The following is a 17,410-nucleotide window of genomic DNA, read 5'->3' as shown; positions in this document are numbered from 1 at the left end:
CTCTAGGAAAGAGTTATTTCCCAAAGGAATTTCTGACATCTGCAAATGCTTGTTTTCCCAGCAAATCATGAAGTCCTTAAGACTTTTGTCATGCTTTCAGTTTTGTCTCCAGGAATACAACCTGAGTTTGAAATCCTGGCCCTTTTAACCATAAATGTAGCCCACTATGTGTGGCTTTTGAGAAACCATTCCAAATGATGTGTTCTCCAAAGTACTTTTCTGGCCTACTGCTTTCCCTAGGACATCAGGACATAAATGCGTAATGCCCCTGATTCTGGTAGCATTTCATCTAACTCGTAATGGACACTATAATGATGATACTCCTCAGGAAATATGATGTAATTTTTGTAATTAAGCCATTTCTCGGGTTTAGACACACGTTTTAAAAAACCTGAAGGACAGGATCGCTTAGAACCCCAAGAATGTTTTATCAATCCCATGCCACATCAGAGGGTAAGGAATTACGGCTATGCTGTTTCATCAGTGAGCTTGGTGGGTTAGTAATGGAATAAATGCTTCCTGTTAGGCACATCAAAATCAAAGGACTTTAAGTCCTTTTTCCTACTTAAGGGAAACTATTAATATCTAAATAGGATAATAAATAGATAGTCCTTTTACAACTATACATATTCTGAAACAGAAGGCTTAGTCTAAGAGAGAATATTTTACTATAAGTCCCCGTTCAAAAAAGTACTATGAATTCATCACAGAACTAGGCAGGAAGTTTGTAACAAGAATCTTCTCATTCTTCTACCCCTCCCTGCTTTGGGGAAACTACACTCCCCCCAAAAAAAACCCCACAAAAAAACCCTGGTAAAAATGACACAATCATCTAAATGCTATGTTCTCCTGATAGAAAGGAACCAAAAAAAAAAAAAAAGGAATAGCTGATGAAGCCTCAGATGACTGCTGTCAGTAAGAAGTTACCTGCCAAGCAATTAGATCTTTGAGTCTATTCAGCTTTTCTTGATCCTCTGGATGGTCTCTGACATATTCTTCTGTAAAGAAAGCCTTAGACAAAAAAAATAATTCAGTCCATCATTTCGACAGGTAAAGAAATCAGTGATGACCCCATTGACTCCAGCTGGTGACCATAATATTGGTCATCAAATAAGAGAGACATACACATGCTCGTTAACCAGATGCTGCCTGTGATAATTCCTTATTGTATCAGTTGAGAACTGAGGTGCTTTTTTTGTTAAAAGGTATTCAGTCTTTATCCAATGCTTCTGAGTTTGAGACCCTTACTATGAAACCCAATTATCGTTTGTTTTATTAAGCTTGCACTGAAACTAAAAAGGCACAAATTTGGAGTATCATGATTTACATTGATAAATGATAATTTTATTCAAGTATCCTGCTTGCTGACATTAGCTGGTGTTATATAATAACAAAATTGAACTCTTCCATAGATAAACAGAGCCAGATACTGCACACACACTGCCTTTTGCTGCCCAAAGATTTTATCCCCCAGGTACAAAAGAAGAATGTAGCTATTTGTCCACGACTGCCAAATATCTAAACAAATTGTACTTTAGGACTAACATAGCATAAGTCATACTCCTGCAGAATATGTCATGCTTACCGCATATAATTCATGTGTATACATATATACATATATATACATATAAAAATATATGGCATCTTTTCAGCATTATCTGAGTCTATCTGACATGCTGAGCCTACTGAGCATGGCACATGCTTTTCATCAGGAAATGGCAGGCAGAAATAACAGAGCTCTACAGCTGTGGGGTAACCCCACATTCATTTTCATCAAAAACTTCAATAATTAATAATTTCAAATTTAGATTTATATTACTTTTTAACATTCCTGCTTTCTCTTCTGGTCCACCTCCACAAGGTGGCCTTAGGGACAAATTTTCTACAGTTCAGTTCCTCAAGACATTCCATTTTCCATGTATTGCCAGAGCAGTTTTTGTATGTATTCCCATTTTTTAACAACAAAACCTGCTATGCAGAGTGGCTGCAGTTACTGAAAAAAACTGATGATGGTTTAATTGATAACCCACATCTAAATACTCCACACCTACTCTAGGATAAACTTAATTCATTTACTCCAGACCAAATCTTTTGATGTGTGAGAGTCTATTTCATTACAAAAGGGGTATCTCATCTCACATGTTTATGAAAACCCTCATAATTGCAATTCATATTGAGCTTCAGTTATTCTAGTTTGCTAGTTTCTGCTTTCAAAGACAGATGTGACCAGGATATGAGGGTACGAGGATCTCTTAAATCGGTAGAGTTACGGCTTTCATATTCCCAGCCCACATTCCCCTGCCACTTTGAACAAAGGATGTAGGAGGATTATGAAATAATATATCTGAATATGTTCTTTGCATTGACTTAAAAACTCTTACCTTCTCATATTTAGCAAAGCCACCCATAACAGCTGGATCAACAATTCCATTCAGAAGCATAGAAAGTGGATTAATAGGAAGGTTCTCATCACTCTGGTATTGGTTAATCATCATCAAAATTTTTTCATTCGTCGTGGACATAGTCTCAATAGCATTCTCTAAAGGACTAATTGTAGTCTATAAAGAAACAAAAGACTTCTAAGGTTTATAAAGAGATAAAAATGTCATCTTTTTGGTTTTATAAAACTGCACGTATATGAACAATATTCTTACAATTTGGCAAACCAACACAGATTTGTTCAATTCTCTTAGGACTTGGTCCTGAAACTATGAATCAGATGTAAGATATATTGATCCCAAGAGAGGAAAGATAAAACATAATAACAGTTTTGTATGTATAAAAATAAGGAAATAACAATAGCCTTGTGTGATAAATTTGCAAATTATTTTGTACATGAGGATTCACATAGATACATGTTTTACAGGTTCTTAGCATGTTAATACACACCTGTGACATGGAGACAACCTCAAACCATCGTAAAATTCCAGGAAGTTTGTATGCTGTAACAAATGATGTTCTCTCAATCCACATAGACTATTAAAAAAACATAGCAGGGAGAAAATGATACTTCAGGTTTTAAATGGCAATCTTTTCTGCCTTCTGAAATGTCAGAGAAAAGAATGTAGATGGAAAACATATGCACATTTTTGCATAAAAGGAGACTGCAAAATGAATCTAGCACAGCAATTTGCACACATCATTTTTCTGATTTCAGATTAGGTCATCTTCAGGCACTAAGCCTGCACAAAGCAGAGGAAAAAGAAAATTACCCTTGAATCTTTTAGTATCTATTCCTATTTCTGCCATTAGAGATTGAATGACTGTGACTAAATGACCTACTCTCATCTCACCCCAATTACACTTCCTCCCTCCACTTTCGAAATGTATTTCTGCAATTAAAAGCAGTAATCGCCCTATAACAACTTGCCCGCGTTCTTACTTTTTTTTTTCCTTTCTTTTTCCTCTTCCGAACAAGACTAGCCATCGGTATTTTAAAATGTCACGAGTTCATTTACCCTACTGCTCCTTATTTTACCATATCAGCTCACCTAAACCACCAGTACTGAGAAACATAGTAATGAATGCAATAAAGGCATATCCTAACTATCCCAATTTCCACCTAGCTGAGGTAAGTATGCATATTACCTATTGTCAGCAGCAAGGAAAACATTAACAATTTAATTTTTGTAAAACCATTTCAAGGTATATTCATAAATGGTTTCACAGCTCTCCAGTTTGCAAAGGAAGCCAAACTGTATCATAAGTCTTGATAATGCAGTGCAAAGCTGGGGTGTCAGGGTAGAGTTTAAACTTAATTTAACAGCAGGTAAGCAACTCCTTACAGGAAACTGTTGACACTACTGATCAGCACGCGCATAACTGAAATTGTACATTTTTGAAATAAATGGCTTTTCCCATCAGTATCCCAAGAGCACAGCTTTAGCCATAAGTATTGGATGGTAAGGTTTTCACGACAAACTATAAAATATGAGATATCTGTAAAATTAAAATATAGAAATTTACCACATTTTCATGCATGACACTGAAAAATAATCTATGGTGTTGCAGATTTCCTAGAATATTTGAACAACAAAGACTGCTTCTCAGCTTTACACCATTATGCATGGGAATAAAAACAACATAGGTAGTACTCTAGTCTGTCAAGATTTCACAGGACTGATGAAAGCAGACAACACACACCTCTCAGCGCCAAGCTGGCAGCTGACAAAAGTGTTGTAAACAACAAGAGGCAAACCATTTGATATTTACTTACGTATCGTCTTGTTTCATAATGAAAATCTGCACCAGAAAATGTTACTGCTTAACAAAAATGTGTTGAACATATTTAACTACATAATGTTTACCTGCAATTGAAACAGTGATGTATCACTGAGTAGGAGCAGGGCTGAACTAGAGAAATCTTGCGTTTATTTTTTTGAACCAGATCCTAAAGTTAGGGTGTCTGTAATGAGTAATCTGAGACTAACAAAGTATCTAGATCAAAAGTCAGTCACAGCTACCAGAACCGCATCCATCACCCTGTCTATCATTTACTTACAGCAAATTCATTTTCAGGGTCAACAGATCCTTTTCTGACTGGTCTTGAATAGTGGAACCGGTGCACGTTGTTGGACTTATAAAAACTGAAAGATTTAAAACAGACTATTGTAAAATACAGAATTCAGAAGTTTATGGAACTTGTTATTACAGTGAAATATTTCACTTTGAGTCAGCTGAGTTTTTATTTTTTAATTTAAGCTCAGAAAAAAAGCACTTTGCTGAAAACTCAAGAGACAACTACTTTATCTATAGATTGGGGTCAGCACACAGTATTTTACAAGTATTAAGCTTCAGCTTGTGACTGGGTGTAATTTCCAGGCATAAAAATTCCAGAACTTTCAAATTTATGTTAAAACCTACAGAAGAAGGTCTAGAAAAGATTTTTACTTTCCTGTATTCTTGCTGCAGCATGCACACTGCTTGCCTGCTTTATAATGGCATACAAAAGGAGTGTATTTTGTTAAAAATAACTGACTGAACAGAGCAGATATATTCACCTGAACTGAAATACATCTGTGTTTTCATCCACGGCACATGCCAAATGGGTTTAATCATGTCTAACCATTCTGCTCACAATGCAGAACAATAGTTATTCAATAAACTAAACATTTGAAGCCATTAAGAATTCCTTGTGATAGATAAGAAAATGTATATAAACACTTGTAGAGGGGAGAACAATGTAAAGAAATCTATTGCAAATTCATGTTATGGTCTATTCTATTTACCTAATGAACCATTCTCAATCACTGTGAGCACATATTTCCACTAAACTCGTAACCACTCGGCTTTTAGCACTGGCTAATTTGAAAGAAGAGATTGCACGGTTTTGGCTAAGTCTTTTGCTGTCCACAGAAAAATCTCTCCTTTTCATTTTTATTTTTTTGTCTTAAAGATGAACTAAATTTAAATCCATGTTAAATAAAAGCTAATTTCGCAGAGCAAAAAATATCTCAGAAATATCTTACAGTAAAACCAAGCCATGTTTTGGAAGCCTACAGAGACAAATAAATGGAGAGACCCCAAACAGTTGAGCTAAGCAAACTTCTGGTACGTTAGTTCATAGGAACCTGATTTCTGATCCAAACTAAGATTATCCTCATCAAGAAAAGAAAGTGGAAAATACTGCCATACTGAGTCAGATCACTTTATACAGTTCCATCTGAAGGGACAGATATTTTGAAGCTCTTTGATAGAACAAACGCATTGCCATCAATTAATGTAACTAACAATTAAATGCCCAATAAAGTACACTCACAAAAATAAATCTCTAAGACCAGATGAAATTAACAGTTTGGTTGAATTCTGCAGATGAGACAAACAATTACAAAATCTCCCATATGACAACAGATTGTACTTCATATGGAGCACTTTGCTAAATAAAACTGTTACAAGCTCAAAATGTGGCTGGCACTACACTGCAATCTAGTCCAGGACCAGATTTATAAGCTGTCTTTCAGTTACTGATTTTAAAATTAATTCAAGTTGAAATTGGGACCACAGTTCACTATTTAGTTATTTATTTTTAATCTTACAGTACAAGAACTGTGTTTGTATCTGCTTTATTTATTTCGGTGTTATGTGGGGAGGTGATTCTTATTTTTCCACTCTGAATCAATTGCAATTTCAGTGAAGATTCTATCAAGAGGGCTGCAGACAAAGGTGACATCTGGTTTGAATCCAGCTGTGGAACAGTTAGAAATGAACTCATTTCAGCTGATAAAAAGAAGCCTTCTACCTTCAGTCTCTTTTTGGAAAGTCGTAATAGAAGTGTTACTAAAGGTTAAAAAAAAAAGGGTTTTAAAAAAAAGGTTAAAAACAGTTAAAAACTGTTGTCTCAGTTTTTGTTTGTTTAAGTGGGGAGGCATTGCAAAATCTTTCTTGCATTAAAAATGCAGATGCCTCAGTTTACATGGAGAAATTTTAGCCTAAGATGCCTGTTTTAGCCAGTTTCAATTAGGGACATATAGTCATACCTTGTGCACTGACAAGAACAGGGAGAAAATATGGCCTGCCTTAACTGATGGTGCTTGTACATTTTCCTGTCCTTAAGCTACAAGCTAACGAATAACTATCTTAAATATTTTCATTCAGGTGTTAGTGATAAGCAACAGCTTTTATTGACCATGTTGGCAACCGTATAAATCATAGAATGGTTTGGGTTGGAAGGGACCTTTTAAGATCATCTAGTTCCACCCCCCCTGCAGTGGGCAGGGACATCTTTCACCCAATGAGGTTGCTCAGAGCCCCATCCAGCCTGACCTTGAACACTTCCAATGATGGGGCACCCATGACTTCTCTGGGCAACTTATTCCAGCGCCTCACCACCCTCAAGGTAAAGAATTTCTTCCTTACATCCAATCTAAATCTACCCTCTTTCAGTTTAAAAACATTGCCCCCCATCCTGTCACTATAGACCTTGGTAAAAAGTCTCTCTCCATCTTTCTTGTAATCCCCCTTTTTATATTGATGGATTTGGAGCCAAAAATTTCACAAGCCTGAAGTCAGCCAATATTCCAGTAGGTGCTGTATGCAGTTTTGGCATCAGCTGTTAGAATGGACCATCACCTTTCACACATGTAGTCAGAACACTTAATTAGGAGCACGTAAGAAGTTCAACCTGTTCTACATGGGCTTAGGAGTTTGGAAATGTTAGCCAGTTGGTTCTCAAAATACTTTGGACAATTAATTTCCTTTATTCCTTTATAAAATCTTGACTATAGTACCAATGGAAACCATTTTGCCACCATGTGTTTTGCAATTGGCAAGGTAAGTCATAACAAGATTCTGTTGTACAAGAGCCTTCAACTCAACAATTCTCATACTGCCAGTCACCTCTAAGACCCCTCTCTCCATCACTTGTCTAAGAAGCTGTCTGGAAAACTCAGTAACTTGGACCCAAAGCATGAATTTCACCTCCCCACCCTGTAACCATATTCTATTCCTTAAGTGGTAAATGGGTAGATGTTCTTTCATGAAATTCCTAGAGAATATGTAAGTCAGTAAACTAAGACAATAAAAGCTCAGGATCCATTGGCAAATGACTGAGTTGACAAAATAACGGTTGTCAATTTAGGAATATGGACTGACTTTCAGTATGTTATCTATTGCAGAAATTCACTTACTTTATAATTTGATCAGGTACTGCCTTATTTTTGAATCTCGGTTGCTCCTCCAGGACTGGTTGCACTGTAAAACACTGGATATCTGAAATTGTGAAAGTTAAGGGCATGTTATTAACTATCAGTATTAAATACTGTAGGCTATGGGGAAATAAAAAAAAAAAAAAAAAAATAAAAAAAGACATTTCCTGATGAAAAATCTGCAGGGTTTAGGGTTTCATTTGTGGAGCTTTCTTGGCCAAGAAAGGAAAAATCTGCCAGTAGTAACCAGTGAATACATATTAGTATTAATTTTGAACTGCATAATTTTATTATTTACTGAGCTTGAATATCTGTAGCTGAATTTATCACACTGAATCATTCATTAAATTTTAAAGCCAAGCCAACTTACCAAAATAACATCAACAATATTTGATGTTAACAGTTTCACTATTTAGCTTTAGGCATGCATAATGTCATGCTGTTTAGCATTTCATCTTTGAAATCTGTAACTGAGCAGCCCTTTTACCCGAGATTTCCTTTTTCTATGGAAGTGTTACTTGTTAATCTCAATACTGTATTTGTAAGTAAATTTATCGTATTCTTACATATTTCAGTATATTTGAAACTCACACCCCCTGGTTAGATTCTGTAGCTTTTTCTTAAGTGCACAAGTAGTGCATCTCCTGTTAGTTGCAAATAGACTTGAGCAAATTCTACTTTAAGAAAGGACTGAAGCATATGATCTCAAAAAAAAAAAATTAGTTAAGACACAAGACAGACTTAGGAGATCTTGGCTCTCAAGCTTAATGTACTATTTTAGACAAGCCTGTAATATTCTCTGCTTCAGTCCCAACAGTGTGAAAAGAAAGCAGTATTCTTTTTCTCCTCCAGCAGGTTCCATCAGAATAGACTCAAGAGAACATGTGAAGTGTTACAATATTACCTTGAAAATGAATAAAGGACAATCAACATGTGAAAAAAAATGTCTGATACAATGAGGTGATCTCATATCTGCTCAGCCAGTAATGATTTAAATCAGAACATGAAGAAAAAAGATAATGCGTGCAAGAAACTGTTGCAGTACTTCTAAACAAGAATAATTTAGGGCATTCTAAAAGGTGGTTAACGATGTTTATGAGTTAGTTTTACTAGGAAAATTTCTGAGAGTGACATAAGGCACACTTAAGTTGCCATGAAATACAGGTGATACCCAAATGCAGTTCCAGTCAGAACAACATTCAAGAGCGACATGAACGTAATATCAAGACACAACAGCTAGGAATGTGAGGTGATAGACAATTAGCTGCTTTGAACTTAGCCAATTCTAGTGTTCTTCACTGTTCTTGCCATGTGAAGAAAATAAAGGTAAACCATGTACAAACTTGAATGCATTTTCTTCACTGAAAGGGTTATCAAGCACTGGAACAGGCTGCCCAGGGAAGTTGTTGAGTCACCATCTCTGGAAGAATTTAAAAGACGTGTAGATGTGGCACTTAGGGACATGGTTTAGTGGTGGACTAGGTTTATGGTTGGACTCAGTCTTAAGGGTCTTTTCCAACCTAAATGATGCTATGATGACTGAAAGAGACAGACTCCTTAGAATTGTGAGAAAAACAGGAGCAAACATCTTAGGAACAAACCATAAAACACAGGCAGGACATACAAGTAAAACTGCAAGCTGAGCTGCCACATGAATAAACTTTCATCCTTTTTAGGAAATGTTTGTTCCACACAGATAAACTCTTGCTAATGACAAGGTTTCCCCAACCCGCCTTCGTTCTGAAATCTCTCACGTGTTCAAGGATACATTGACCAGGAGAGTTTTTCACATCCTCTCCAGGTGCTGAGGTGGTGTTCATCTTCTCTGCGCTGGGAAACTGACTCATCAGCTGTGCCTGGAAATCCTCTCTCCTCTCATATTCCTTCCCACGATAGATGAATACTTTGTTCTGCAAGGAATAAATAGCTGATTTCTTGGGCTGTGTGATGCTGAGGCAGAAGTTACAGGTGCATGTTTATCAGTACAAAGACACAATGGGGTCTCAAAATTTTGCAATGAGTGTTACTGTTGTCTGAATATTCATTAACTATAAAGCAAGACACCCCTTTGACCAGGTGCTGGAATGAAGCACTGACTCTCCAGAGATGATACTTTATGCTGTTAGAATGAAGATAACTGGCATCATCACTGAGGATGCTCCTGTAGAGCAGAATAAAATCAGAATGGGAAGTAAGAAAAGTACTGAAAATCCTTTTCTTCTTGTCTGTCAAATAAAAGAATTTGCTTTCAAATACATTCTGGGTCCAGGTTTCACAGCTTTCTAATACCAATAGATAGGTTTCCTCTGCCTGCTCCTTCCCTTTGGTATTCTTTAATGTCCTCATTTACAATACAGTCTAACCCCAAATGTGCTCATTTGTGGTTTAGTTTGTTTCATTTAACAGGATCCTTCTATAATACCAGGAACAAAAGGTGCATGCTCGCTTTCGTGTAATATTAGCGTATCTTTTCAGTATTTTTCCAATGTTTTCAAGGCAACTTTGGCCTTTAAAACTGGGAAAGAGAGTTCTCTCATTGCTTTTCCAGTGTGAGAAAAGCTACCATATTCATTGTAGTATGTAAGAAAAGATTATTTTTTTTTCTACAAGAAAACATCAAATATTGAGGTTCGTTTTATGCTCTGAGGACATGTAGTACTGTGGTTAAAAGAAAGCGATGATCTTTTAAAAAACTCAAGTTAAAGCTGGTTGTGCATGACTTCCTAAGTTTGGCAGGTTTCTTGAAAAAAGAGACCCTTTGGATTCTTGATTTCTCACATGGTAGTAAAAAAAATGGAAAAAAGTAAAGAAAACAGAGAGTAGATTCAGTGTATAAAGGTCTGTTTAATGAAAACCGTTCAACTTACCATAATTGTCCTAAGATATCAACTAGCTCTTACCATTCGGGAAAAAACTTAGAGTAATACAAGACAGTTGATATGAACATGTCAGCTCAATGCGTATTAGAGATGAAAAAAGCAATCTGAACTTCAGTCATTACGAAGAAAACAGGAAAACAAACGAAGAAACATCAGTATCACACTGAAGAGACTCATAAGGTGTCCACATTTCAAACACTACATACACGTCTTGCCCTACCATCTCATGAACTAGAAAATGGACAGCAAGGGAACCAGGATGTTAAAACATATGGAATGGTTGCTGTGGAAGCAATGTTTAAACAAACCAAGACTGTAAGAGAACAATATGTCATAAATGGCATGAGGAAGGTGATTAAAGAGTGACTGTTCAGTCTCTCTGTAAGAACAAAAGATGACAACAAAAAGGCAACAGTAAATCTCCAACACTCAGAGTTGTGTACTGTGAGGCCACAGCATGTTCGGGAGGGCATCAATTCAGAAAGGAACTGGACAAATTCACCACAGAACAATCCATGAAGGGCTAGAAAACCAAAGTGTCACCTCCAAGCCAGGAAGCTGTTTATCAGGTAAGTAGGGAATATATACCAGGTCAATATCACTACACACCTGCTCTATATTATACTTGTCCCTACCCTACTTACCTACTATTTCCCACTGTTAAAGACACAGTATTGGGCTATAGAGTGTATTGGTCTGAAAAATACGCTCTTTCTACATTCATAATGTATTTCAATTGTAGCTGAGAGGCAAAATAAATCTGGAACACTCATCAGTTCATGACAAGGTCTGCTAAAAATACCAACCTCATGTGAAACAGAATTTCGGATTTAATTTGAACACAAGTTAGTTAATGACATTCTACTAGTTATGTACCATAAGAGCTGCCCTTACCAAATTACATCATATTGCTGCATTTGGCTGTCATATATCACTTGCACTACCTGATACATCTTCTAGTTTCCACAGTCAAACAAAGAGAAAGAATCAACTTGAATGCATTTGAAAACATTTCACCTATATTCTTACAAGTAAGAATTCAGATTCTGACTACAGTCCTGCATCCAAGCAAAACTAAATCCATGGGAAATATCCCCAGAGACTCGCTTGCATTAGCAGAGTATGCTCATATTTTTAGGAGCATATGAAAATAGGTGAAAAATTAAGAATTTAAACAGGTTTACCCTTAGAAATGTAGGGAATCCTTGGCCATAATACCCAACAGCAAAATAGTCTGGTTTCGGTCTCAGAATTTTCATGATGTTTTCATAGAACTTCGCTTGTTGAATCTGAAAGCAAAAGCAACTGCAATTACTTCTGTTTGGTTGTTTTTTTTCCTCCATTTATTTTTTAACCTCTACAGCAGTACTATGCTACGTACTACAGCTATCAGCAGATATGTAAGAGCTATCAACTATCAGTTGGTAAGCTATAGCAATAATCAGTTAGCATGCACATGCACATGACACTGCTGTGGTACATTAAATATTCTTTACATTTATATGCAAATAGAGCATATAGCTAAATGTGTATGGCTTCAACTGCAATTATTTGACCTCAGAATCAGGCTTACCCTTAATTTACTAGTGTGAAAAGAAAAAAAGCAAACACCAAAGTCATACTTGGCACTTCACTCTTTAAACATTTAACCGACAACATTACTGAAATAGTACATTTGGAAAAACTCCCTGCCCCAAACGTTTTCTGAGGTATGGATCAACTCAAGCGTTTGCTGTAGCATCGTGCTAAGGACACAGACCATGTAAAGGGCTTAGAGCAATGTCTTCCATAAAATACTGTGTCATTGAGGTTTACTATTTTTATTTCCTGTGTTATACCTATGAGACACACAACACTGCAACTTAAATGGAATTGGCAAAAAAATTGTCTTTATCTTTTAGTTTATGATAAAAGCAGAATTGATTGGGAGAAAAAGCAGCTTTCTTTATATACCACACTGTTCAAGAACACCATGTTTTGATTCCCATGGTTTCTTTGCAGAAGATTCAGGGCTCTCCGTTGCATGAGCCCTAGATCATGCAAGATCATGCAAGTGTGGAATCTTGGGGGTGGAAAAAAAAGAAGGTATGTGGGGGAGAGGTTCTTTTTAGAGTAATTCAATTTTAATGAAAAAAAGTAATTGAACATTTAATCTTCCTTTAAAATCTTCCTTCTAGCCTTTGCACCTAGTTCTAATTCCTTGTGATCTATTACTTCCTCAGTCCCTGATCAGGACAGACTTCCTTAGGCTTGTCGAGATTCGAGTTCCTAAAATTTAAAGAAAAAATTTGGGGAAAAAATGCATCCAGGTGCTTGTTCTACCCTAAAGCAGCACAAAGGCCTCAAAACCTTGTTATATTTCTTTTATACATGGCATTTGAATTGCGCTAACTCAAAACACGTTTATCTCATCTACAGAAGTTTCAAAACATCTCAATAAGCAGATGTCCATACAACTTGAACAAACAGTTCGTTATGAATGTCTACTTTACCACTGGAATGTTACAACACAGCAACTCTTTGACAAATAAACTAAAAATCAATTGTAGACAACAAGCTTATAAGCAGCTCTATCATTTGATAGCTCAAAAGTACTAATTTCTGTGACGGAAATAATTTGAAGAGCCGTATATAATCTTACCAGGTTTTGACTTAGAAGTTCATAGTCAAAAACTTCCTTTTCATACTGCTCTGCAAGTTCTTTGCATAAAGATATGGCTTCTTCCCACATCTGCAATGCAACCGCATATTCAAAAAGTAAATCCAGTACCAACAAACAAGTTTTTAATGCATCACTGTTTAACTACAGTTTTATTGATTATGCTGTCTTTAAATTGCAGCCATTTATTAACTGCACATTTAGAATGGAAGACTCAAGGCAATCATAAACTTTAGGAAAGCAGATTAATGTAAAAACTAAAGGTGTTTTATGGTTCATTATAGGAAGGAATAAGTAAACCTACTTTATTCTTACAGTAAGATAGTAAAAAAAGAATCACCCAAGCTTTCAGATACGTTAAAAAAGAAGAGTAAACACTAAGGTGCATAATATCCAGAATATACCCCAAGCATAGGAGAAGTATATGAGGGGCCTGACACCTGCCTCTCCTTAAAACAAACACACTTCACTTTACAAGAAACTCTGAAGCATATACATAAGCATAGGCAGCCTTGCATATGGCAGCTCTCCTAGTCAGCTACAAAATTACACGGCTTAAATTGCCGCTTGCCCGGAGTAGCAGCTTGTTTCTTTCCACACAGCTTAGTAGCCACCTCTGAAAATCACTGTGAGGCATTACAGAGCTTCACTGGAAAGACTAGGACAGTCTTACTCATCTGCTATAGGCACTTAACGTATGCAGCGCAGCACGAAAGTGGTCTTAAAGCAGATAGAAACTCCCTCTCTTGAGGATATTTCTCAAGTTCTGTCGGTCTTCTCATCTGTTCAGACTAAAGGAGACAAAAGGGGGTTTCTGGGCATAATTCTCTACTGATGTAAGGACACTGGTGGTCACAGGTCATAATAGGACCATTTTTACATGGTGCCAGATACTCCTAGGCTAGGTAGTTCTGAACCTGACCGCTGCATTCAGCTGCCTGCAAACCTCCTCAGGTGTACCTGAGGAGAACCTGAACGCTAGGTAGATTAGATATCATAAGGATTTGATTATTCTGATACAGTGGGTGGGGACTGCTACATTGTGGTTATTTCAGATGCCAATGAAAAACCCCAAGAAGTTACAAACAGCGCTGCATTTTCCTGCACAGTGCTGAAGCACCAAAAACTTTCTACCTTCTAAATTATAGGAGGGACTTTTCTGGGGGAGTTATGCCTTTATTTTGCAAGAAACAGTAATGAATTACCTTCCCCCTTCATACCTTTGGCTGCAGCTGAACAAGACATAATGACTTAAAGGACTTCTTGGGTCATAAGATTCATTATTCAGCACTGCAGAATTTTTCCCTGCTTTCTAGTCCTTTGCTTTATTTCCAGAAATCTCAGCTCTACTGTCATTGTATTGACAGGCAATTTTATTAATAGATTTTTTTAAAAATGCTGAACCAAACCCAGGTCCTGAACATCAGACTACTACATTTTAAGTCTGGGATGCAATTCTCAGACTTCTCTGAAACAAATACGTGTATTTTGAACTGTCTTGTTTTTTGGGAGATAATGACCAAATGGTTTAGAAATACAATCTGTGTAGTCCACATTCTTTTCCCAGTAAAAGAAAGTACATTCAACATTTTTTATTATTTTATTACTGCCTGACAGAGATGCTTGTGACCAGTGTAAACATCTTTCTTTGTGAATGTGGTTATTGAAGGAATATTTTCATATAGGACAGATATACCGTGTGAATAAGCCTTTACGATACAATTTTTACTTGACCCACATTTCAAAGAGGATTTCCTACATAAATGCTTTATACAGAACATCTTCATTAAATACTGCTATACAAAGTAACACAGTAGAAAGAGATTTGGCAGGGGGAAGAACTCTACAGACTTACCTTTCCTTTGTCAAAGTATTCGATGATCTTCTCATACAAATTCTCTTTCAAGTGTCGATAGGTCTGTGAACACTGGAACTCTGTTGACATGACTTGGGGTGCACACTGTTCATCTGACCACTGAGAATAAAAACACATTAAAAAAAACCGCATTATTTTGGAGTTCAACATTTCACACACACGTCCGTCTGTGTCATCCCCCCCCCGGCACCGGGTCTGGTCCCCTGGGCTCTTCTAAGTGTTTTTTTTCCCCAGTCTTTTTTACCCTTCCACAAAGAAACTGGGAATGTTTTCATTTCCTCTTCAAACAAGTGCTGTATTTCACGTGACAACCAGGACTAGACATAACATTTTAAAAACCTGTGTTCCTTCCTGCCCCCAACCAAAAATTTTGCATAAAAATTATGTGAGAAAATTAGTTCATGTTATTTCAGTGGTGTCATCTTGACTGATTTGGCTTTGATTTTTTGTATTAAAATATATGCATATAATATTATCTTTGTCTATACCAATACATACAATATAACTCATATTTTTGTATGATCAGAAAAGTCAAAATGAAGTTTAAGCCAAATAGCACTGTGAAAAGCCAAATTTATATGGTTCTGCACTAAAAGAATTTCCACAAGAAATCTCAATTTTTTGCTGAAGAGCATTTAAATTTTGAATTTTCCCTTGAAATGGAAATGCATCTTACTGACCCTTTCTATTGATAACATCAGTTACAATGAGAATAAACATTAGTTGTAGTGAAAACTAATTACCAGCTACAAAAGAATGCAAACATAATTTGGCAGAGCGACCCACATTATTTAAAAAGAAAAGTCAGATGTCCCCCGTGATAGCTGGAAAAAACTGCATTTAATTTTCATCATTGTTATGTTTGGAATAGTAACAAATCAGCAAAATGAAAGCCACATGGAAATTAAATGGCTTCAGAATTTGCACACAATGTTCTCGCTATAAAGTAAAACTATTTTTGCTACAATATTTAGCTTTACCAATATGTGGCTTTTAATCACCTACTGAAAATACAATTCCAACAATTAACGTTAATTTTGTATGACCTACTACAGTGTTTTTAACCAGAAACTTGAATAACCCTATGGAAAATAACTAATACGCAGTAAATCAGAGATTAAGACCATCACTTTTTAATTTACAAATTTGAAAATTGCAAAAGCTTGTTTATATACTGAGTTTAGAAAATCTAACCTTCAAAAGCCACGTATGGAGTAGAAGGGTATATGCTGCTTCTGTGTAATTCTCACAATCTAAATGAAGATCTCGCAATTTATACAAGTATCTGTTAGAGGAGAGAACAAGAATTAGACTAGATATTGACATGACTGGAATAGTACGTGTCAAAAAAGTTCTAGATAAACTCTGTAATGGAAACTTCATAGATGTCATGCAGTCACTACCCAAGGAGTCTTTAAAGACACTCTGAGGGGGGTTAAGTCTCTGTGCATTTGTTCAGACTTTTCTGTGTTCTCTTTGTATGCTGAAACACTGTGTACAAAAGGAGGAGAAAGAGCCAACCTTCTGCTGTGAATTGCTGTCAGCTCCACCTCTAAGAGGAAGAGGAAGAACTACTAGACTCAAGGTCTAAGTCAGACCTCCGAGTCCATTATTTCTGGGCTGTTACTAAAGATAGCTGCCTTTCTCTGTAGCACTTTTCGATTGCATGTAAACATTGTCCATGTAAACAGATGCAAGCACAACAGATAACGCAAGGTAAAGGAGACAACAGAAAATACCAGCCCACAAAGAAAAAGCAAGTCCCTGTACAACTTGGAAGGTGGTCAGGGCAGAAGAGATGTTCCAAGTTACATGTTGCCAGTTTCTCCTTGATCCGTAGGGCAGCACTGCTGCTACCAGCACAACCATTGCCCATCGTGTGACTTAAGCCACATCTTTTCCAACAGCCAGGAAGACAAAGCACATCCCATCCTCTTACACACAACAGGAGTTTTGACTCAGAACTCTGACACCTTGCTGTAGCAGTTCACGGCATTGCCATTCCCAGCTGTCAGCCTAACTGAAAACGTGTCCGCCTCAGCGATGCCCTCAGAGGGAGCTTTGTTGTTCACTGGCCACTCCAGCTCATAGCTCCAGGTTTAGCTGTGAATCACCTTCAGCGCTCATTTCAGCTGAGATTCTGGGCTTTGTACTGCAGGGGCTGAGGTGCAGGCCGTTCTGCAGGTTTTGCAGAATAAGAGGAGAGGCAGGAAATAGTGAGCTTTTGAACAGCAAGATTTGCTGCAGCTCATATGCAAAACTCTTGGAGACAGTAAGAGGCCATGTCACATCTAAAAGAATTTGCTGGTATAGCTATAACTCCTACAGAAAAATGCTTTACTAGTAATTAAAA

General features: G+C 36.8%; 1 protein-coding gene across 1 annotated transcript in view; it reads right to left on the bottom strand.

Annotated features, from left to right (window-relative positions):
- DOCK2 (dedicator of cytokinesis 2) overlaps positions 1-17,410 on the bottom strand; it is a 205,649-nt gene that overhangs the window by 11,851 nt on the left and 176,388 nt on the right. Inside the window, exons 38-47 of the mRNA XM_059825590.1 lie at positions 16,252-16,342; positions 15,037-15,156; positions 13,164-13,253; positions 11,707-11,811; positions 9,412-9,553; positions 7,626-7,707; positions 4,502-4,586; positions 2,890-2,976; positions 2,382-2,558; positions 928-1,011 (exon numbers count right to left, since the gene is read on the bottom strand). Of these exons, the coding sequence (XP_059681573.1) occupies positions 928-1,011; positions 2,382-2,558; positions 2,890-2,976; positions 4,502-4,586; positions 7,626-7,707; positions 9,412-9,553; positions 11,707-11,811; positions 13,164-13,253; positions 15,037-15,156; positions 16,252-16,342 (1,063 nt within the window). The remainder of the gene's footprint in view (positions 1-927; positions 1,012-2,381; positions 2,559-2,889; positions 2,977-4,501; positions 4,587-7,625; positions 7,708-9,411; positions 9,554-11,706; positions 11,812-13,163; positions 13,254-15,036; positions 15,157-16,251; positions 16,343-17,410) is intronic.

This window comes from Gavia stellata, chromosome 16, assembly GCF_030936135.1.
Source record: "Gavia stellata isolate bGavSte3 chromosome 16, bGavSte3.hap2, whole genome shotgun sequence".
In the NCBI taxonomy this organism is placed as follows: Eukaryota; Metazoa; Chordata; class Aves; order Gaviiformes; family Gaviidae; genus Gavia; species Gavia stellata.
The sequence above is the reverse complement of the archived record's forward strand: the minus strand, read 5'-3'. Positions and strand labels throughout refer to the sequence as shown.